Consider the following 23,352-nt stretch of genomic DNA (forward strand, 5'->3'; position numbering starts at 1 on the left):
ATATTCCTTGAACACATGGAGCCCCTCTTATTGCTCTGCCCACTGGCCCCTAGCCTGTCTACCCCCTCCCTCTGCCAACCGGTCTCAGTGTATGGAACCGCAGGGGGCCAGTCAACAACGAAAGAGATCACATTCTAGGAATGCAGTGATAAGGCCCAAAGAATTCAAGAGAAGACGCGATTGGCTGATGTGTTATTGTATATTTACACCATGAAATTCTGAACGACTTATTATTCATGTTTTCCTGCATACTGCAGGCGAAACCTGCAGCGACTGTCATCCACCAAGCACAGTAGCAAACCCTGGGCCCCGGGCAGCCAGTATGCACGGGCAGAGAGAAGGATGCGGAAGCGGCATGACTAACGATGCAACCAGCAGTGAATGAATGGCTTGATCGATGTGGTCAGCAGGAAGAGAAGGACACCATTGATGTAACCAGCACTAAACAAATGGCATTGGGAACCAGACCCGCAAGAGGAGCTACAGAGATCGATACAAACAGGTTCTGAGAGGCTCGCTCGGCACAGTGAATAATAGCAACATTGTTCCCTTTGTTTCATAGTAGCCAGAAACTAGCCAAAAATATCACATTTGACAATAAAAAATGCAGTGATAGTTCCTGGACCCAGGTCGGAAGCCACAGTGCCTGGGCACTGCGAAGAATCTTCACCTGCATTAGCCGGACGACAGACAGACATGGAAGTCTCTCTCCTTGATCAGTCATTCTAAATCTTAACTGATAAAACGCGATTCTTTTTTTTTTTTTTTTTTTTGACAGGCAGAGTGGACAGTGAGAGAGAGAGACAGAGAGAGAAAGGTCTTCCTTTGCCGTTGGTTCACCCCTCCAATGGCCGCCGCTGCAGCCGGCACACCGCGCTGATCCGATGGCAGGAGCCAGGATCCAGGTGCTTTTCCTGGTCTCCCATGGGGTGCAGGGCCCAAGCACCTGGGCCATCCTCCACTGCACTCCCTGGCCATAGCAGAGAGCTGGCCTGGAAGAGGGGCAACCGGGACAGAATCCGGCGCCCCGACCGGGACTAGAACCCGGTGTGCCGGCGCCGCAAGGTGGAGGATTAGCCTATTGAGCCACGGCGCCGGCCTAAAACGCGATTCTTTACGCGGGTCCATGAGTTTTGTAAGACAGTTTTTAACCAAACTTCTTACATAGACAGGATCCACAAAAATATTTGCTTAGGGCCCCATAAGCCTTGGAGACAGTCCTGCCAAGACAGACAGACACACACACACACACGCACACTCACACTCACGCACTCCCACACACACATGCACTCATGCACACGCACTCACACACACATTTTCCAGAGCGTCCCTCAGCAATGAAATATTAATTAATTACTCCTTTATCTGATCTCCCTCCCCCCTGAACCACCTGGGACAGCAGCTGGAGTGGTCTGCGTAAAATGCAAATACACAGATGTGACATCTAAAGTTACAATCCTTCAGTGGCTCCCATCGCTTACAAAATCAAGTACAAGCTCCTTGGACTGACTTGGCCAAGGTCTTCTCTCAGGCCTCACCCTTTGTTTTTTTGCACATTATAATCTATTTTTTAAAGGTTATTTATTTATTTGAAAGGTAGACATAAAGAGAGAGAGAGAGAGAGAGAGAGAGAGAGAGAAAGTTCTCCCATCCACTGGTTTACACCTCAAATGGCCACAATGGCCAGAGCTGTGCTGATCCAAAGCCAGGAGCCTCTCCCTGGTCTCCCACACAGGTGCAGGGGTCCAAGCACTTGGGCCATCTTCTACTGCTTTCCCAGATCATGGCAGAGAGCTGAATCAGAAGTGGAGCAGCGAGGACAGGAACTGGTGCCCATATGCGATGCCGCAGGTGGAGACAGCCCACTACACCACAGCATCAGCCCCAACATGTTATATTCCATTAAAACAGAGATATTTGGGTTTCCCTGCACTCCATGTCTACTTTCGCTGAAGTGGCTTCCTCCTCCTGAGTTCATCACACTGTTTTCCTCTTCCTGGGTTTATCTTTCAAGACTCAGCTCAGGTATCAGCTCCTCCTGAATTCCTGAATTAGGCTAATTTCCCACATATCCCAATTACCTTTGCCCCAGATTCAGCATATAATATATATTTTTTAAATAATTATTTACTTATTTGAAAGGCAGAGTTACAGATGGGAAAGGGAGGGAGAGGGGAGGGGGAGAGGGAGGGGGAGAGGGAGAGGAAGAGGGAGGGGGAGAGGCAGAGGGAGGGGGTTATCTTGCATCCACTGGTTCACTCCCCAAATGGCCGCAATGATTGAAGCTGGGCTGATCCAAAGCCAGGAGCTTCTTCTGGGTCTCCCGCATGGGTTCGGGGCCTAAGGACTTGGGCCATCTCCTATTGCTTTCCCAGGCCATAGCAGAGAGCTAGATCGGAAGTGGAGTAGCTGGGACTCAAACTGGCGCCCATATGGGATGCTGGCATTGCAGGCGGTGGCTCTACCACCTACATGTAAAGCAAAGACAGAGAGAGAGAGAGAGAGACAGACAGACAGACAGACAGACAGACATAGAGAGAGATCTTCCATCCACTCCCCAATGCCCACAACAGCCAGGGCTGGGCCAGGCTAAAGCCAGGAGTCCAGAACTCCATCTGACTCTCTCATGTGGGTCACAGGGGACCAAATACTTGGAGCCATCAGTTGCTGCCTCCCAGGATACATTAGCAGGAAGCTGGATTGGAACAGAACAGCCAGGACTCAAACCAGCACTCCAGTATGGACGCCAGGGTACCAAGCAGGGGCTTGACCCACTGCACCACAACACCGCCCCAGTATCTCTCTGTGTGGATGTCTTCCTGCCAGTATGTTAAAGAACTTCAATGGTGAGACAGTGTCTCGTCCTCAGTGTACTTCCGCCTTTGCATTGCGCCTGCAATCAGCCCGAGCTCAGGGAATGCAGGATGACGAGGCCAGGGGCCTCTGCTGAGCCAAGAAACGACTCCAGGAGAATGGAGAGGAGGAAGGCCCTAAGGAGACGTCAGCCTCCGCACACGGGAAGCCCTGACACTGAGAGGTGGCAAAGATCTCAATCACAGACGAACTGTGAGGCCCACAGAAAGCAAGGCACGGCTTAGACATTTGAAAAATCAATCCAACCTCTGATCACTCTTAGCTACCTCTAGAATAAAAAACTATAAATAAACATCTAAGTCAGACGTTTTTCTCAACCAATACTGTTACTGCCCTCCCATTCCCTCAACCCACCCACAGCGACCCAGGTTAGTATCACCTGTTTGCTTAGACCGGCTATTCCCTCAGTCACAAACGCCTCCCCCTTCCCTCCCCCAGGCCAATACAAGGAATGGGTGTGCTTACAGAATGGTTAGTATATGCGAGACACTGCCAAAACTGACTTAGGGGCTGGTGCCGGGGCACAGCTGCTGCCTGCAGTGCCTGCATCCCATATGGGTGCCGGTTCGAGTCCCGGTTGCTCCACTTCCGATCCTGCTCTCTTCTCTGCTATGGCCTGGGAAAGCAGTGGAAGATGGCCCAGGTGCTTGGGCCCCTGCACTTGTGTGGGAGACCCGGAAGAAGCTCCTGGCTCCTGGCTTTGGATCTCCACAGTTCTGGTTGATGTGGTCACCGGGGGAGTGAACCAGGGAGTGGCAGACCTCTCTTTCTCTGCCTCTCCTTCTCTGACTCTTTCAAATAAATAAATCTTTAAAAAAAATTGTATTTATTTTTGAGGGCCCTATTCACATGCTATTTAGTCCATGAAGTTGTCTTGCTCTTCCCTAGGGAAATGGTGCTTTGTAACATCCCTACTTGTTTGTTAACACAGTGTGAGGGTATGATTAGCCCTGACAACAGACTGTGATAGATTTTTTAAAAACATTTATTTTTTTTCTTTATTTGAAAGGAAGAAGCAGAGAAAGGGGTGGGGGGTGGGGTGGAATCTTCCATCTGCTGGTTCACTCCCCAAATAGCCACAGGGCTGGGCAGGGGCTGGGCCAGGCCAGAGTCAGGAGCCCGGAGCTTCTTCCAGGTCTCCCATATGGGTGCAGGGACCCAGGGACTTGGGCCATCCTCAGCTGCTTACCCAGGCCATAGCAGAGAGCTGGATCGGAAGTGGAGCAGCCGGGCATTGGAGACTCAACCTGCTATGTCATGACGCCGGCCCCATATATGAGATTTGAGGGACTTCTTGCTTATGTATCCTCAGTATCTGTACATGGTACATCGTATGTGCTCATTAAATATTGAAGTAAGTGGAAAACTAACGTTAGGGGAACAATGTACATGACTGGGCAGTCTCTTGGGACACAAAACCGGGTGGGATCCAGGATACAGGAAAATAGATGCATCAACTTGTCAAAGGAAGAGGAACGTCCCCTCCCTTGGGAGGACCTCCAGATAAGCTGGACGGATGGAAACGCTCAAGGTCTGTCCGAATTCTCCCAAGTCGCAAGGGCACCGTCTTTCCAGAATCTCCTGGAGGCGGCCCGCGCCCAGCTCGTCCTCCCTGGGGTTCTCCCCCAGTAGGGCGTTTGTCTGTATACATATTTTCTCCTCAGTCTCCATGTGGCATCACCCCGCATCACACACGAAACCCAATAATCACTCACTCAATGCGGGTCTACTGCATGCGTAAGCGGGACAGGAGGAGAAGGGCGAAGGAGAGGGCAAATTTGAGAAAGAGGAGCTTGCGCCGCGGAAGCCAGTGACGAGTGAAACCTGCGGGCCCACAGCTACACGGTTTAAAGCGAAGGCAAGCAGGAGCCCTCGCGCCCCGGATCCCGCCCTTAGGCACGGGCATCCGCCGGCTCGCCTTCCACCTGGACCCGAGGGCCTCCCTGGGTACCCCGCGGCTGTCCTTCCCAATGCCTGACTCGATTCTGAAGCCAACCTTCCGCAAAAGCCTACGCGTCCTCGCCCGTTGCGTGAGGCCGAGCCTCTCGCTACACTTGGCCCGACTCTGCCGATCTCGTTTCTTGTTCCCCTTCTCTAATCTCGCAACCACCGCCAACAAGGCGTGCCCGCGGGCGCCCTGGCCGGCTGTGCAGGGAGGTCCTGCGACCGGAAGCCGGAAGCCGGAAGGGGGCTGTGAAGACGTGTTCCCAGGAAGCCAGCGCTGAGGCCGGCGACATGGAGCCGCTATACCAGCAAACGCACAAGTGAGGGCCGCGTCGGGGGGCGGGCGGGTGTGGGGCCAGGAGAGGCCAGCCCCCGAGGCTGCGGGCTTGGGCTTCCGCCGCGGTGGACATGGAGTCCGCCGAGCGTGACTCGGAAGCGCAGTCCCGGGCGGGATGCCCAAGTCAGCCGCGAACTCGGGGTCCCTCCTGGAACCGGGAGCCGTGAGGGTGGACGGCTCCTGGGGTCTGCAAGCTCTGACTACCTGCTGGGTAGGCTGAGTGAAGGGAAAGTCGCACCTGCAGGTTTTAACACTTGCCACCGTGGCGCTCGTGGGGAGACAGTGAGGGGGTCACGACCCCTGCCCGTAGGAGTTCTGTTTGGGTTAGGGTCATCTGTGTTCAGGGCTCATAGAAAAAAAAGCATTTTTATTCCGGTGTGACTGAACTAAAGACCGCATTTTTAGTTAAGAAATTGCTGTAAAGTAGTTGTTATTGCTTGTTTGTCGTTTCTGGTTACGGGTTACCTTTAAGGAAATCGAATTTTGACTTAGCCTCCCATAACTTAAATTCGTTGGTAGTGTGCTGTATTCACATTGTTCTGCATTTTGGGGGGACTTGCCGAGATAGGTAGTTGGGGTTGGTAATAAGGGCCATACTTATTCTGGGTTTTTTTTGGGGGGGGGGCTTATGATCTATTTCTTATTGTGGTTAAAATGTAGCATAAAGCTTAACCAGTTTAGCCATTTTTCAGTGACGTTAAGTGTGCTCACAACTCACATCACCATTATCCATTTCTAGAAGGTTTTCATGATCCTGAACAGAAACTCTGCCTGTTAGGCAGTGACCCCCTGTTCCTCTCTTCCGGAGCCCCTCATTCGGTTCTGCTTTCTGTTTCTATGAATTTCCTATTCCAGACACCTCACCTATAAGGAATTGCACGGTGTTTGTCCTTTGATGTCTGACATATTTCACCTACCTACCGTGATGTTTTCAGAATTCATCCATCTTGTAGCATGTATCAGAATTTCACTTAAATTTTTCCCCAAGATTTCATTTGTTTTTACTTATTTGGAAGAGGGGGTGAAGAGAGAGCGCTCCCTTTCACTAGTTCATTCCCCAGTGTCCGCGCAGTGGGGCCTGGGCCAGTCGGCAGCCACGGGCCAGGAGCTCAGTCCACATCTTCTACAGGCCTGGCAAGGACCTCACTACTTGAGCCACCGCTGCTGCCTCCCAGGGCAGCTGGAATTGGGTGCGGGCATCCCAGGCAGGGTCTTCACAGCTGCACCAAATGCTGCCCCTCCTTTCTTTTTGCGTTTGAACACTGTTCCATTGTATGTGTAGACTACGTGTTGTTGCCGTCCATTCCTCTGCTGATGGACACTTGGGTTAGTGAGAATAATGCTGAAATGAACATGGAAGTGCAGGTGTCTTTTAGCCCTGGATTTTTATTTGCTGAAGTTTATATTTTGAGAACATTCACATTGATGCTCCAGTTCTGTTGTAAACACGGGGCCTGGGAATGAAGTGAAACATGCAGCCAGGCTCCCTGATAAACTGACGGCGAAACAGTTGCTGTGGAGCGTTTAGAACACGGGCACGATGATGCTTTGGCTCTTTCATTTTCTGAGTTTATGGGAGTCCCTTTTTCTTTTGGTGATGAAGTGTTCACTTTGGGTAGGTGAAAATATGGAGTCTACTTTGTGATGACAGTTTGCTTTTACACACTGAGGAGCCCTGTTCCCATATAAAAATTATAGGAGAGGACTTAAAAACTAGTCCGTGAGTCATTTGAAAAAGGAATGAAACCAAATTATGCCTGCATTACTAAGAAAGGGTAGACCTTTTAGGGTAGCAGAGTGAGTGGGTTAAGTGGTGCCTTGAAGTTCATCTGTTGTGTACAGCCCCGTCTGGCTGGCTAAAGGAAGTTGTTAAGCAGGCTGTGACCCAGTTTATTTGCAGGAATAATTTTGTTCAGGGCGACTCAGGCTGTACCTGTTACCAACGCAGCAGTAGCTGACCACGGAGAACAAACTCTGGGTAGTTTAGAAGAAGAGTACCAAATGGTGTCCAAAGAAGATTTGTGGAGTGCAGATGAACCACTTGCATGTGCAGGTCGCCAGCAACCCACCCTGGAACTTTGGCAGGGTTTGCCAAGTCTTTCCATCATGGGCCAGATAGTAAATATTCAGGCTCTGAGCTGACCACTCAGCTCTGCTGTTACAGTGTGAAAGCGGCCATAGACAGTATACAGATGAATTGATGTGCCTCTGTCTCAATAACATTTTATCAAAATAAACAGTAGACCAGTGTGGCCTTACCACTGTTAGGCCCTCCGCATGTCATCGTTTGTTCTGTGAGTACTTACTGAGCTCCTGCTGTGTGTTGGGTACCATCCCAGGTGCTGGCAGCACAGCCCTGCTCTTAAGGAGTTTGCCCTCTTCCATGCAGCAGAGGGTTCTGTCTGCCTTTGCTTTCAGGTACCGGAATGAGAGTGGGAATCCTGGTTCTGGACCTCCTGCTTTGTTTTCCTTTCTGTGAAACGACAGTTGGAGCTGGTGAAACTGTAAGGCTCCTCTCAACTCCCCAGGGCTGGTGATCGGGCACCTTGGAAGAAAACTCGTGGAGCCGTGTAAGCACCAGAAGTTAGCTTTTGCAAATGCAGAAATTAAGTGATTGTAGCTGAATTGACACAGTAGCAACTGAGCGTATTAATTTTACGGGAACTTTGAACCCAATATGTGGTTATCTCTTGCCACCTCCCTGAAGGTGCATTGCAGTTAGAGCAACATTTTAAAATTGCATCTCTTGGAAACTGAACTACCTGAAGAATGAATGAAAAGGAAAGATGAAAAGCAGGATGAACGTTTTACACTTACACACTAAAGATGGACGTTATAGAGAAGCCAGTAGCCAGGCTTCTGCTTTGAGATCCCAGTGGTTGTAGAAGTGTCTGCGTTTGTCATTAGTATCTGTTTTACAGTGGAGATGGAGACAGCAAAAGTTAAGTGACTCACTCAGTGTCCTTCAGGTTGTACGAGATGGAACTAGATCTTCGGCCGGCTTTTTAACCCCAAAGCTCTATTTCCCGCTCACAGTGGTCAGAGGCAGCATGGGTGCAAAGTGGGTGTGTAAGATGGAAGTGGACGGATCATTTCATGGGCATTAAAAAATGGTCCCATTGTAAAAGTTCATTCTAGATCTCTTGTAAATCTTTTTTTAAAACAGCAGCAGTGACCCTTGCGGTCCAAGCCCACCATGAAGCCACGCTAGGCAGGCTGAGGCCACTGTGTACTGCACACTTCTCAGCTGTACATGTGGATCAGCTGTTCCAGTCTGTCTTCAGGTGTGTCCACTGATACTCAGTTCAGGTTGAAACAGGTTTTCCACTCGGCGTATTAGTAGTTCCTACCATGCTGTTCATATTACTTTGTTGTTTTACACTTCTTTCCTTTCAACCTGGAATTTGGAAATTGGAATCACTTTACTGGCTGTATCTTCTAGTTTGTTCATGGTGAAGAGAAATTGGGTGGGGAAAGTCACTACTGTATCCCTGCAATTTCTTATTTATTTATTCACTTGGAAAACAGATGGAGTTCACCTGCCCCTTGGTTCAGCCCCTAGCTGCCACAACAGCCTAGACTGGGCCAGGCCGAAGCCAGGAGCTCAAAACTCAGTCCAGGGACCTGACTACTTGAACCCTTACCTGCTGCCTCCAAGTGGGTACATGAGCACGAAGCTGGGATTGAGAGCAGAGTGGGGACTTGGACCCGGGCTCTGCAGTATGGAGTGTGGGGTGTGTTACCAAGCAGCATCTTTTTTTTTAGATGTATTTATTTATTTGAAAGACGAGTTACAGAGAGGCAGAGGCAGAAACGGAAAGGTCTTCCATTCTCTGGTTCACTCACCAAATGGCCACAACGGCCAGAGCTGTGCTGACCCGAGCCAGGAGCTTCTTCCACATCTCCCACGCGGTTGCAGGGGCTCAAGGACTTGGGCCATCTTCTATACTTTCCCAGGCGTTTTAGCAGAGAGCTGGATCGGAAGTGGAGCAGCGCGGACTCGAACCGGCGCCCATATGGGATGCCAGCGCTTTACTCTCCGTCCTCCCCACCCCCCAAGCAGCATCAGACATCCCTATTCCTGTGATTTCTTAAAGGTCATCCTTTTTGGCTTAGAAAGTGGTGTAATAGCAAAGCAAGCTGAAGAATGTTTTTAGAGTGTTAGCATCATCCCTCCTGCTGTCCTCATGAACGCAAGAATTGAAAGGGACTGGCAGGACCTCCTTCCATAAGATCCCAGTTTAAACGTGCAGGAGATCTTTTCCTTTCCTTTTCTTGAAGACACGGTTCCTAGTCTCATTTTTTCTGTGTTGACTGAAACCCGTCACGTGGAAACGCGCACCTCTTGGCTCCGAGTCCTCGTAGGGAGCAGCAGCACGGCAGAGGGCGGGCCTGTTTCTCCTCCTGTACACACCAGCACTGCGGAGGTGAAGGCACTCGTGGCTTCATTTAAGGGCTTTTGTTTCGTTTTTTCCCAGAGACTTAGTGTCATGAGCTGTTTGGATACTTCCTCTGACTGCTGACCCCCTCAGTCAGCCTGTGCCTCTCATGTGGGGAAACCTGTCCGTGATAGGGTTCCTTTAACAGGTGGCTCCCAGAATGGCAAAATATTTTCCATCTCTAACAAATTTCTTTTTACCATTTTTAGCCTGAAAAAAAATGTTAATCTTTGGTTTATCATACAACATCCTAAGCACTCATAGCACAGAATCATGCAAATTCTGTAAGCATAAATTGATTTTTTTAAATACTGAACAAAGTATAAATTCAAAGGTAGCCCTGTGGAGAAATGTTGGAAGTTTCCCCTGGCATCTTGTGGGTGCCATTCCTCAGCCTGCCCTGAGTCTCTCCCTCTGAAGTGTCATCAGGCTGAATCTGCTGTAGTGTATCCTGAGGAACTACCAAGGGAATCAGCATCTGTTTCCTGTGGCACTGCCAGACTGCCTTTCCTGCTGTAGGAGTACCTGTGGTTTTATTTCCTGCTTGCTGTGGGCTGTGGTGGTTGGTAATCCGTGCCACTTGGGAATGTGTGAGTGCATGAATGAGTAGATAAATGATGATCCTACTTAAACCCTTGCGTGTTAACATCAAGCATACCTATTGCATTTGGTTATTTCAGAAAGACTTCAGATATACAGAAGTAGAGAATAACATAAACCTGTAGGTCAGGACTCATATTTAACACAGATGCCTCTGATTATTGATTGAAAGACAAGTTGAGTTAAAAGCTGCAATACCCATTCTCCCTCAACCCCTGAAGTCACCCTTCTCTCCATGATTTTACTCCTCTTAGATTTGTATCCACAAGCAATATATATTACTGTTTTGTGTGTCTTTGATTTACCAAAGAAAGATAATTCACGTACTGTTGGGTTTTTATTTTTCCACTTAATATTGTCCTAAAGAGAATCTCTTATGTTGATACTAGTAGGTTTTGTTTCTTTTTAAAGATTTATTTATTTGATAGGCAGAGTTACAGAGAGGGAAGAGACAGAGATCTTTTACCTCTGGTTCATTCTCCAAATGGCCACAACAAGCAGGCATGGGCCAGGCCAAAGCCAGGAGCCTGGAATTCCATCCAGGTCTCCCACATGGATAGTAGGAGCCCAAGTTCTTGGAGAATTTGCTGCCTTTCTTGGTGCATTAGCAGGGACTCAAACCAGCACTCTTATGGGATGCCTGCACTCATATGGGATGACAGCTTGAACTGTCACTCTGATTTGGGATGCCAGGCATTGCAGGTGATATCTTAACACACTGCAGTAGAGGAGAGAGGGGTGAGGGTGACCTTGGCCAAGCATTGAGAAGCCTGCAGAGAATGCTCTGAGGCCTGATGTCTGGGACCATGTTACGTTTCCAGGTGAGGTAGAATCCCCTGTGTTGCCTGGGAAGGATGCTTACCTACGAGACATCCTTGTCTTCAGGGCCTGACTCTGAATATTTTGTCTAATTAATCATCTCACCCCTCTCTCCTCTCTGACCCAGCTCTTTGGCACTGACCAAGCTCATGTCGTCCACCTGATGTGCCTTTTTGCATGTCCTTGTCTTTATGTCTTCCTACACCAAATCATGCCTCCTATCTTTGAAGTGATGCTCAGTGACACTCCCTCCATCCGCCAGACTCCCCCAGCCTGCTTGTTTGCAACTCTGGCCCTTCTGTTTGCTTGGCTTTGCTCCGCACCACTGCGCATGGCTCCTGCACTTTCTGTTTGTTTACGCTTAGGTGTGCTGGCTTTCTCTTAAGTCTTCTTGGGACTTTGTCATGTCTATCTGGTCTGTCTTCCCTAATTACAGTGTTTCTCCAGGATGAGGGTTTTATCTCCCTTGCCTTTTGACTCTTCCTAGTGCAGACCAGTGCTCAGCACATTGGGTCATAGGACAGAGCGGGGATAGGCGGATCCAGGTGGAGGTTATCACTTGCTGTGTGACGTTGAACAATTTATATGACTTTGTGGACTTCAGTCATTTATTTATAAAATGAGGGTGATAATAGTACTTTCCTCATGGGTTGGTTATTGGCTTAGCAGAGTCTCAGATATGGTAATCACTAAATAAAAGCTGCCTACTAGTAATATTATGAGTGTTAAGATAGTAGAAACTGTGCCAAAATGTGTGGCCTAAAGTGCCACATAGAAATTACACAGTTCAGCAGTGCTGTCAATTTAAATCAGTTGCGTGTTGGCATCAGAAAAACCGTCTTTCCCGACTGAAGCGCTGTTGATTGCTCCGTCTCACTCATTTCCTCCCTCTTCCCTGATAGGCAGGTCCACGAGATCCAGTCTCACATGGGACGCCTGGAGACGGCAGACAAGCAGTCTCTGCACTGTGAGTAATTAACCACGAGACCAGAGTCCTTTCTCTGATGACACGGTGCTAATGGGCTGGGTTTCCTGACTGCATTCTGCCCCAGGGGCTTCGCGATTCAGCCTGGAATGAGTCTTGTTGTTCGGTGGACAGAAAAACCCCTTGGCAAAGTCACTGATTTCCCCGATTGTGCCCTCTGGAATCCTGCTAGGCTGATCCCCCATTAGCCCTCCACTCAACCTGACATGGCCCTATGGGAATGGAAGCTCGTTCCTCCATCTGTCTTAATCGAATGACCTCGTCCTCAGAGGAATGCACTTCATAAAAATTCAAAGATGTTTAACTGGAATTGGCCGTTTCTTCAGAGCTGAGAACTGTGGCTTTTTAGGAGGATTGTTCAGAAACCAACAGCAATATTAATTAGTTTAGTTCTCACACAGAAGTTTCTCTTAAGCATGCTGCTTGTTGTTTTTGAAGTTGTTTTGTTCTTTAAAAAAAAAAAAGATTTATGTATTTGAAAGGCAGAAATACAGAGAGAAATCTTCCATCCACTGGTTCACTCCCCAAATGGTTGCAATGGCCAGATCTGGGACTGACCGAAGCCAGGAGCTTCTTCTGGGTCTCCTACGTGGGTGCAGGGGTCCAAGTACTTGGGCTGTCTTCTACTGCTTTCCCAGGCCATTAGTAGGGAGCTGGATCTGATGTGGAGCAGCCAGGACTCAAACCAGTGTCCATATGGGATGCCGGCACTGCCGGTGGAGGCTTAGCCTTCTGTGCCGCAGCGCCAGCCCCGCTCTTTTATTCTAAGCGGAGACCTTTTTCTGAATCAGATGCACAGACCCCACCCCAGAAGCTGCCTTCTCACCTCACTGCCTGCTTTCGCCAGGTCCGTTTCTCCGGTTCTCATGTTTTGTTCCATAGCTCCAAACACATCTGGGTCCTGTGCCCCACGTTGTTCTAAACGGTGTTTGTCTGCAGTGGGCTTGAAGGCGTGGGAAGGGGCTCTTCTCTGGGCCTCGCTATCACTTCTCCATGGGCCAAGGAACAGTCTGGATGCTTTCTTTTTGTACACAGTTTAGCTTCCGTCCATCGGACTTTGCCTCCTCAAGGATCTCACTGTTACATGACTAGAAATGGAAAAAGGATAATTTTGACTATCTTATCCAAAGGGATAAGGAAAATGACTGTATTTATCATATCTGCTTACCTTTGTGGATTCTTTCCTGGGCTTTTCCTATAGATATCTGGTTTATTTGGGGATGCCAGCATTGCTCAGCCACCCATTCTGACCGAAAGCCTTAATGGAACTCAGTGTTTCACATGCTAATTTTCCCTTTGTACTTTTTTTTAAAGCCTCATTATTGTTTTTTTTTTTTTTTTTTTTTTTTTTTTTTTTTTTTTTTTTTGACAGGCAGAGTGGACAGTGAGAGAGAGAGACAGAGAGAAAGGTCTTCCTTTGCCGTTGGTTCACCCTCCAATGGCCGCCGCGGCCGGCGTGCTGCGGCCGGCGCACCGCGCTGATCCGATGGCGATGGCGGGAGCCAGGAGCCAGGTGCTTTTCCTGGTCTCCCATGGGGTGCAGGGCCCAAGCACCTGGGCCATCCTCCACTGCACTCCCTGGCCACAGCAGAGGGCTGGCCTGGAAGAGGGGCAACCGGGACAGAATCCGGTGCCCCGACCGGGACTAGAACCCGGTGTGCCGGCGCCGCTAGGCGGAGGATTAGCCTAGTGAGCCGCGGCGCCGGCCTAAAGCCTCATTATTGTATGGAGTTCAGCTGGCTGTCTTTTTGCTGGGTTTTTATAATCCATATCTGAAACTAGTCTCAAAGGAAAAGAGGCCTATATTGGAAAATTTAGCTTAAAATATTTATTTGGACAACCTTTAAATGTTCATTATATTTTCTAAGGATAAGAAATTTATTTCTGCAGACTTACATTGGCTTTTTAAACATTGACATTGTTAGGGCATTAATAGCTCTGTGGGTATGTGTGTGTGTGTGAACATACATATTTTGACACAAACTTATACCTTGAATGTTTTTCCTTTCATTGGTATATACATTTTTCTTTTGAAATATGAATTTTTTTAGTTTATTGGATATAGAAAAATGTTTATCATTCTAATTTGAGTTCACTGTCTCTTTCTCAGCAATTATTCTTTTTTTCTCTTTTGTGCAGTAGTAGAAAATGAAATCCAAGCAAGCATAGACCAGGTATTCAGCCGTCTTGAACGTCTGGAGATTTTGTCCAGCAAGGAGCCCCCTAACAAAAGGCAGAATGCCAAACTGTGAGTGGTAGCCCTGACAGGGCTCTCTTACCTAACTGGGTCCCTGAGGGCAGCCTTCCTCCGGGGGTGCTGGAAATCCATGCGTGTGTTGAAACACTGAGACTATAAAGATGAAGTCACCCCCAGAGAGCGCAGATCTCTCTCGGACCCCTACGAGGCAAAGCCTGTGAGGTTTGTGGCCCAGAATCCCATAACTCTTTGTGTCGTTTTGAAATTTTGCCTCCAGCCCTGTTTTTCTGGGCCGATCCATGACATTGTGGAGCCTGATGGTGCCGGGGAGCCTGGCTGTGCTCTGTGGTTCCGCTGGCTGCTTCTTGGGTTCAGTCATCTCAGTGCTGAAGCAAAGCTTGGAACGCCACCATAAACCTAACGTGAAACTGCCCCAGCAGCTCCACCCCCAGTCCCTGTTCCCAGAAGTTTCATGAAACCTTGCTGGTGCTTTACCCGAGAGCTGCCCTTAGGCTTCTTTTAGGGGAGCGTGTAATCTACAGAAGGTCAGGAAGAGGTCGTGAAACCTGCTTCCTGTCACCTGCTCCCTGTCATGTATCCAAAGTCAGGACCAGAAGATATTTAGGCAAAGCTGCTGGCGTCTGTGTGGCACAGCCCCACTTCAGCTACAGACTGCTTCTTTACTCGCACTGTCCTTGATTCAGCTCATTCTGCTGGAGGGCAGGTTGGGGAGCAGTAGGGAGTCATCCTCCTGCCTTAATACAAGCCTGCCCACCACCTGCTGTGCCGCCCTGGGTTCCTGGAATTTAATCTCTCTCTCCATCAATTCCAGTCGTGTCGAACAGTTAAAGTATGATGTCCAGCACCTGCAGACCGCTCTCCGAAACTTCCAGCACCGCCGCTACGCGAGGGAGCAGCAGGAGAGACAGCGAGAGGAGCTTCTGTCCCGCACCTTCACCACGAACGTAAGCCAGGCACCTGTGGGGCTGCCAGGCGCTTGCCGGGATGTCGGGTGTGGAGCCTCACCTTGTTGGGGGCGTCTGAAGCAGACTGTCACCGAGGAGGCCACATGGAACAACGGTGGACTGTGTACATTGCCACAGAGCCTGAACCTGTGCAGGCGGTCTCTCTCCAGCAGGGAAACCTGAAGAGGAAGCAGTTAAATGGGGAATGAGCAGAGGTGAAAATTACCTGGTTTGACTGGTCTGATGCAGAGAGGTGGAAGTTCACATGGTCAGATAGAGACAGGTGATTAGAACTTAGGCCATTTGTAGAGGGGGCAGCATTGCAAAGCTGCCTCCGGGCAATGGCCATTGTGCCGGGTGTGTGTGTGGTTCCAGTGTCAGGTGCATTAAAATGTTTTTGCCCTTAGTCTGAGCAGCAATTTGGAGGAATTTGTTAACAGATGTTTAGTGTTAGATAGACTGCCTGGCTTGAGTCTGTTTGAAAATGGCCTGTTGGTTTGCGTGTTTGATTTTTTTAGACTCCCTTGTCACTGCCCTTCAGTCCCTAAAGGGTCATTTCCTGCCCATGTCTGCGAACGTACTGGTCCTTTTCTGTGTCCTGTGTAATGTGTTCCACCGAATGAGGTTTCAGGTTTTTGGGTTTTGTTTCTACAGAGCTTCACTTTCTAAGGAGGTGCCAGCTCTCAAAGCCCGTCATCGAAATTCAGCTCATCTCTCCCTCTGCAGATGTTCGGCTCTGCAGTAAATTTCCCCGCGGTGCTTCCGAATGTGCCTGCATAGTTTTCGTTTCTCCAGAGTAAGCAGTCAAGTCACAATGACTAACAATTCAGAAATGTGATGAACTATCAGGCACGCTGGGAATCATTGCCTGGGCTTTGATAGTTAGGGTGTGTATTCAGGCGTTTTCAGAGCCGCGATGAAGGCTGAGGATCCTGCTGTTTCGTGCCTGGTGTGCTGCTGTGCCTGCAGCGGGCCCGGGACGTCGTCCTGTGACCTGGAGCAGTGTACATTTTCAGAGACTGCAGCGTGTCAGCCGTACCTGTTCAGCTGGGAGGGAAAGAGCACTCAGGAAATGCTTATTCTTACCAGAGAAAGGAAGAGCAGTCTCCTCACTCATTCTTTCAGACACTGGAACCTTTTGACCCACCGGGCTTTAGCTGTGTGCAGAGCACTATTTAAGGGTTCAGACTAAAACGTCCTAGAAAATTAAATGATGTGACCGCTGCCTGTGAGCAGCTCCCCTGTCAACAGGGGTGACTGAAGATGTGCATGGAAAACGATCGTGAACTTGAGCAGCAAACATCTTTGTGCCAGTTGCACTGGGGTTCAGGAGGTAGCGTTGGCAGGAGGGCCTGTGATTGTCAGGAGGAAGAGGGGGGCAGAGACTCGCTCCTGTGCAGTCACTTTTCAGTATGAAACGAGAGCCGTGCGGGACTCCTGCCCCGCTGGGCTTCTTACCAGCCGTGTGATGTGGGATGGGCTGTCTCTGGGCTTCAGTTTCTTCGTCTGTAAGCTGGGATAGCTCAGGTGACTTCTCTTCCAGGGAGTGTAGGCAATGAGCCTGTAAAGTGGAACGTCCTTGGTCAGGCAGGGTCACCGTCCCTCGTGCAGAAATCGCAAATCCAGAATGCTCCAAAGTCTAAGACTTTTTGAGCACCAGCATGATGCTGCTCGAGAGGGTTTGCCCTCTTTGTGCAAAGTCTGTGCGAGTATTGCAGAATCTAGAAGGCTCTGAAATCGGCAATGCTTCTGGTCCTGAGCATCTGGGTGAGGGATTTTTAACCCATGTTAGTTTTTCTCCCTTCATTTTTTGGCAATTTTTTTTTTTTAATTTATGTATTTGAAAGGCAGGGCTACAGAGAGGCAGTGAGAGAGAGAGAGAGGTCTTCTATCCACTGGTTCACTCCCCAGATGGCCACAGCTACCAGAGCTGAGCCGATCTGATCTGAAGCCAGGAGCCAGGAGCTTCTTCCGGGTCTCCCACGTGGGTGCAGGGGCCCAAGGACTTGGGCCATTCTCCACTGTTTTCCCAGGCCATAGCAGAGAGCTGGATCAGAAGTGAGCATCCAGGACTTGAACTGGCTCCCACCTGGGATGCCAGCACTGCAGGCAGCAGCTCTACCCACAATGCCATAGCACCAACCCACCCCACCCCTTTTTTTTTTTTTAAACAAACTTTCCTGGCCTGCTCAGGAGTATAGTACCAACCTCAGCACCTTTAGGCCTTCAGTGAAATGCCCAATCTCTTCTTAGGCTAAGTGGAGGGATAAGCTATAAAGTAGCTGAAGAATAAAGGAAGCATTGAATTCCACATTACAGGGAGGCTAAGTAGAGGGACACTGGAACAAGCTGGTTAGTGAGTGGCTGGAGAACACTTTTAGGAGAAAGCCCTGGGAGATCTTAGGAGAAATTTTTCATGTGTGGGAACTAGCAGTGTACTCATTTGGATAGGAAAGTTCTCGTCTGTGCAAACAGAGGCCCCCTCAGATCCTTGCTTTGCTTTTTCTTCTCTGTTAGAGTCCTCTGAGTCTCACCCCTCTGGCTGTTCTGCCTTGGCCTTGGCAGTCGTGCTGTCAGACCCCAGGAGCTGAGGAGCACGCGGAGTTAACAGTGCCTGCCTTTCTTTCACAGGACTCTGACACCACCATACCCATGGATGAATCACTGCAGTTTAACTCCTCCCTCCAGAAAATTCACCACGGCATGGATGACCTCATTGGAGGCGGGCACAGTATTCTGGAGGGACTGAGGGCCCAGAGGCTGACCTTGAAGGTGGGGTCCCGCTGGGAGACAGGGAGAAGGCTTCTTCTTTTGGCCTCATCCAAGTGTGGCACTTGCGTTTTCGTTTGGGTTGTGTGTCCTTGATTGTGGTGTTGTGAGGGTGAATCAGAGTCCCTGAGTTTGAGATCCTTCCTGTTGGAGTCGAGCCCAAAAGCACCCAGTGTTTGAAGTGAGCTGTGAGGTGACTTCTTGGGATCTAGGTCTTTTCCCACTGACTGACCTTAGGAAAGTGGCTGCCCCCGTGAGGGATCCGGTAGTGGGCTGAGAAGGCCCGTGCTAGGGTCTGCTCTTGGAAGAATGGAGGCGCGGCCACGCTCTGCCCGACACCTCACTCCAGGGTGGTTTTCCCCTGGGGCCCCGCAGGTATTCCCAGACGCCCCGCCCCATTGGCACTGCTGAGACTGAACCCCCAGGGAGTGGTTTACAGAAACACTGCACAGGCTCTGATGTCAGCTCCCATGTTTCAGCGTCAGCCCTTTTCCTGTATCAACCCTGGTGGATAACGGGGTGTGGGCTCTGCCGTTATCAGGGTGTGGTCCCCTGTGAGCGAAGCGCTCCCAGCCACTAAGCTGTGAGAAACAGTCACTCGGAAGTGTGAGCTTTATCTCAGTTTTTCTTGGACCGGGTTGAGCCTGACAGCTCCAGGGGATTCCAATGCATATCTGAACAGCGCCTGCGGTCCCTGCCAGGGAGCGGGTCGGGCCAGCCGCCTGCAGACAGTGGCAGTGGCCGCGACAGCTCCCCTCCCAGAGCGGCCACCTGCAGCCATCCGTGCTGACGCCTGTAGATGAGTCTGCCCTTTCTTCAGAAAGCTGCTGGTCTCCTTTCCCTCAGAAAAACCGGGCCCTCCAGGGCAGGGCTCCGGGTCGCAGGGGTGGAGAGCCGGTGGCGGTAGAGCTTGTTGTTAAAGCAGAGGTTGGCTTCCTGCTGAAGCCTGGTGTCACTGAGGCGCCCGCAGCCCCTGCCCCCTGCGCTGTTGGCGGAGGTGAAGCCCTGGGCAGCCTGTCGGGTGGCTGGGGCTGATGCCTGAGGGTCCTGCACACACAGCACTCAGATGCCTGTCTGGTCTCTGGATCAACACTGCCCCGCGCCCCCACCCCCAGTTTGGGGAATCTCCCGCCTGAAACGAGGGAGAGAAACAGTGGAGATGACGGGAAGGAGCTGGGCCGAAGCACCTGGTTCAGGCCGATTTTTGCTTTCCTGATTTTTTGAAACAACTCTGGGGTGGTTTTACAGCCTTGGCCTTCGAACCTCACGCGGTGCTGAAGTGCTCTGTGAACCAAGCAGGGCCTGTACCAGAAGTCCAGTTTTCACTGTCGCTGTCGTGACAGAGCATTTCGGTGGTCTCTGACAGCAGTGAAGTCTGGCCTGGGGTGTCCTGCTGAGGCCTCTCGGTGTGGTTTGAATGCCTGTGCACAGCGCCCCACACTGCTGCTTCTCGTGCTCAGTCACCTGTGCTCACCTGAGGAGGCAGGGGTGGGCATCAGCGTGGCTGCCGTCCATGCACCGTGGACAGGCAGCTCGGCTCTGCCCAACATTCATTGCTTCATTGTCTCACTTGGTGAGAAATCAGTGTGCTTAAGGAAATTAGAAAGCAGTGCGGATGGTTTGGGCTGTTGGTTCAGGGATGAAGTACCCTTTGGTTTTGGTGGTAGAGGGTGACATTTCTAGAAGGGACTTTTGTCTTCATGTTGATGTCTGTCTGTCCCGTTTCTGTCTTGCCATCATTTCCCACTTCAGACTCATAAATAGGATTTTGACCCATGCATTACACTCAGTAGAGTCCCCAGAGGTTCTGCTGTACAAAGTGAACGGATTGACATCAAGAATTATTGGTGTTAGACCCAGAAAAGGTTTTCTTGATGTTGCCTTTTCTTTTTTTACTTTAAAATATGCCAATTTACAGTTGTTTTGTTGAGGTGTAATTTATGTACAGATATTTATTTGTACAAGTCATTGGATTTTGCCAAATGTATCGCACTTTATAACTTGTACGCTCATTGAGATAGAGACATTTTCATCGTCCTGGAGGACCTCTTCCCCACTCCCCCGCCCCCAAGTGGCCACTGTTCCAACTCGTGTCACCTAAGTTAGTGTTGCCTGTGGGTGCGCTTAGACTGCTGTGTGTGTCACCTGTTCGGTGACATGTGGCCGATCAGCTCCACGTGTTAGTGAGCTGCAGTTGGTTTAGCCATGCCCTGGTTGGTGAATACCCAGGCTGTTTTCCAGTTTTTAGACATTATTATCTTACTTTTTCTAGATGCTTTATTATGGTTTTAGCTTCTATGCTTATGATCTAAAATTATTTTCATATATATATATAATAAGAATCAAGGGTCGTTTTTTACAAACACACGTATGTAGGAGATGCCTAGGGATGTCCCAGGGTGATCTATGTGTGCAGTATTTTGTTGTGTGGCCCCGGCCCTGGCGCCGTCTGTGGGGAAGACTCCCTTCTCCCTTGCTTTGCCCCGGTACCGTGTCCAGAGTCAGTTGACCGGTGGGAGGGAACCTGTTTCTCCTGGCTGCTGCTGCTTTTCACGTGTTCCAGGCCTGACCAGGAGCGTGCGGGTACGGCCTCATCCATGAAGACGTTCGCCCATCTGGGCAAAACGAGCTGATCTTCCTCTCTGTCTTCTTGTCCGCCCCAGGGCACGCAGAAGAAGATCCTCGACATCGCCAACATGCTGGGCTTGTCCAACACGGTGATGCGGCTCATTGAGAAGCGGGCGTTCCAGGACAAGTACTTCATGATCGGCGGGATGCTGCTCACCTGTGTGGTCATGTTCCTCGTGGTGCAGTACCTGACGTGAGCCAGCCAGGCCCAGTGACAGCAGTGTTCCCACTGCGTGAGAGTGAGTGAGTGTGTGAGTGAGAGAGGGGGAGGCCCAGCGCCGCCTGTCGAGCTGTATGCCCACCTTAACTGTGAAGACCACTCGGGAGTGATTCTGCTCCAGTTCCAAACCGCTCTGTGTTCTGTGACGCTTTGGAAGGGAACCAGTGCTGCCAAGATGCTCAGTGCTATGGGAATGAAAGAAGTCCCTGCTCTCGCCGTCGCTGTCGCTGTCGCTGTCGCTGGGGGATGAAAGAGTGGCTCTGGTGGCTTTGGCCACACAGCTGATGTGCGCCCTGGCAAGGCTTCTGCAGCGGGCCTTGCAGGTGGGCCTGTCCACACCCTCCACACCTTGTCATCCTCCAACCTTCCTGGCTGCTGCTGCGTAGGCTGGAATAAAAGCGAGGAGGAGAGAAGAGAGGCCGCTTTCTCCTCACCCACCCTAGCTCGTGGCCTCCCCCGCCCTCAGCAGCACAGAGACTGATGGCTAGCGCTCGCCGTTCCTCCATGAGGCGGCTGCCTAAGGGAAGCACCCACAGGGCAGTGCTGGGTGCGTGTCCTCTCTCAGGTGAGGCTGAGAGGGAAGACCCAGTTCCTGATCTTTCTAGTCCCTTGTAAAATGGTCAGCCCTTGAGGTTCAGAGATAGCAGCTTAGCACCTATGCCTCGGCCTTGGTGGTTTTTGTGCCCTCAAAAGTAGCCGTGAGCAAAGGTTAGTGAGTTGTCGGTTACAGCCTCACCTGGTTTTACTGTGTCTGAGTCTCTGGCTCTGTTCCCTTGAAACTGCCAGCCGTGCCCCCGTTCTGCCCACAGTCTGGGCAGACGTCACCGTCACATCCCTCTGTGGACTTCCAGACAGACTTCAGGGACCTGGGCCTCCTCAGAGCAGCCCTGGATTAAGGCTCTGCCAGTACCCAGTTGTGTCAGTCTGTCTGGAAGTCCTTCCACTGTGATCGATCACTAAAAGTGCCAGCAAGACCTGGTTAGCATGCGTGTTCCTCTGTCACAGGCCATGCCAGCCCCACCAGCCTAGGCCCGGGACACTCAGAATGCCCCTGGAGAACTGGAAACCTGGTCAGTATTAGCGCCATGTCGCGTTGTCTTGCCCCACTGTGTGCTCTCCTCCCTGGCTACTTGTGCCCTGGGCTGTGTGTGCTGCCCATCTCCCTGGCCGCCTGCAGTTTCTGGAGCGTGGTGGGCTCTTCAGGCACATGGGGTGCACCGCTCCCCTTTCAGTGAATTCTCTGAATTGTCCCAGGCTTGTAAGAAGGGTTTCCTAGGTACTAGTCTCACACTTTCCGTCAGTTGGGCTCTCCATTCCTCCTACCCTCTGGGGCCGAAGCAGGATTTCTAAGGAAGGACTCTGACCCCTTCTGAAAAGGCATGGGGACCCTGCGGGGGGAAGACGGTAGGTGGAGCGGGGCAGGGGTGCAGCGGCTTCAAGCCTGCGTCTGACTTCGAGGAGGCACAGTTGGACGTTGTCATCCCTTGGTGCCTGAAGATTCCATCAAACGGTGGAAAGGGGCACCTGAGCCATTTGGACTTGAGCTCTGGGGGGGCAGAAGCCCCACCCCCCCCAGCTGCCGTGACATCTGTGGGGGCATGTGCCAGCGTCTCCACACCGCTGGGGCTCCTCCTCCCAGCTGTGGAGTCAAGATCGTGGAGGTGGTCTGTGGGTCTTTGCTGCCTGGCTAGGGAGCAGCCGCCAGAGTGTCTGGAGCCCCAGGGCTCAGACCGATCCATCACGTGACTGCCTTCCCTGCCCTGTGCGAATCACACCTTGGTCTAGTGGGTGCAGCTGGTCCACAGCTCCCGCGCCAGGGAGGAGCCTAGGCCGGGGAAGGAGCGCCCTCTAGTGAGCGCCCCGTGGAGCTGGTACGAGAAAACATGGACCAGCACTCCAGGTGTGGGACCTTAAGCCAGACTCGGAGCAGCCCAGTGGGCGCGCCCTGGTTCTCCAGCCGGCTTCACTTCTGGCGTCTATCCTAACGTCTTTTACCCTGTTGAATTTCAGTGGGTTTGATTTGCAAATCTGGATTTACACTCATTGTTTTTGAAGCACATTAGTCAAATAAAGCTGAGATTTATTTTATTTGGAAAGTTAATTTTGTAAAGGAATTTACGATCACTCTAAGAATTAATGACCCCCGTTTGTACGTTTCCAGGCCTGAGATTCTCAAACGCTGTTCTGTGGTCAGGGCTGGCCACCTCAGAAGCAGCTGGGAAACTTCTAAAGTTAATGTTCCTGGGGCCCGCCCCAAGCCTAGATTAACGCATATTTCCGAGTCTCTCGGGCAGTGCTGGTGGGTGTGTTTCTGAGCGCAGCCGGGAGGCTTTTGTCTTCATGGAAGAGGATATCGTGTGAGGGTGCGTGCTGACTCGCGTGTGAAGAGCAGGGCTTGCCAGGTCCTAAACAGAGTCGTGTTGGTTTCTATTCGACCTCATTCCAGAGCAGAAGAGCTGAGAGCTTTATTGGAAATAACTAAGTGAAGCACAAACAAGCGAGAACAGGGACCAGTCAGATCAGGGCAGGGTGTCAGTCCAGGGGACAGGAACTCCAGTGTCGGTCAGAAGCTTCC

General features: G+C 50.7%; 1 protein-coding gene across 4 annotated transcripts; it reads left to right on the forward strand.

Moving 5' to 3' along the window:
* Nucleotides 1–4,994: 4,994 nt before the first annotated feature.
* On the forward strand, nt 4,995–22,865 carry GOSR2 (golgi SNAP receptor complex member 2). Of its 4 annotated transcripts, XM_089317687.1 has the most exons (7): nt 4,995–5,138; nt 11,916–11,980; nt 14,138–14,246; nt 15,028–15,160; nt 17,792–17,932; nt 20,593–20,796; nt 21,783–22,865. In XM_089317687.1, exons 1-6 carry the CDS (start codon nt 5,110–5,112, stop codon nt 20,752–20,754), a joined length of 639 nt encoding a protein of 212 aa, XP_089173813.1. In that variant the 5' UTR covers nt 4,995–5,109; the 3' UTR covers nt 20,755–20,796; nt 21,783–22,865. The 4 variants fall into 4 exon arrangements, with proteins under 4 accessions (XP_089173813.1, XP_002719497.1, XP_089173814.1 ...); XM_002719451.6 differs by having other exon boundaries at nt 20,593–22,865; XM_089317688.1 differs by lacking the exon at nt 17,792–17,932.
* The last annotated feature ends 487 nt before the right edge of the window (nt 22,866–23,352 follow it).

The sequence above is a fragment of the Oryctolagus cuniculus genome, chromosome 17 (genome assembly GCF_051225735.1).
Source record: "Oryctolagus cuniculus isolate XC-2025 breed Fujian yellow rabbit chromosome 17, ASM5122573v1, whole genome shotgun sequence".
Classification (NCBI taxonomy): Eukaryota; Metazoa; Chordata; class Mammalia; order Lagomorpha; family Leporidae; genus Oryctolagus; species Oryctolagus cuniculus.

Coding starts and splice junctions, on each gene's coding strand:
- GOSR2 (XM_002719451.6), top strand. CDS start 5,110: ATGGAGCCGCTATACCAGCAAACGCACAA. Junction 11,981..14,137: donor AGACAAGCAGTCTCTGCACT/GTGAGTAATTAA, acceptor TCTTTTGTGCAG/TAGTAGAAAATGAAATCCAA. Junction 14,247..15,027: donor AAAAGGCAGAATGCCAAACT/GTGAGTGGTAGC, acceptor CATCAATTCCAG/TCGTGTCGAACAGTTAAAGT.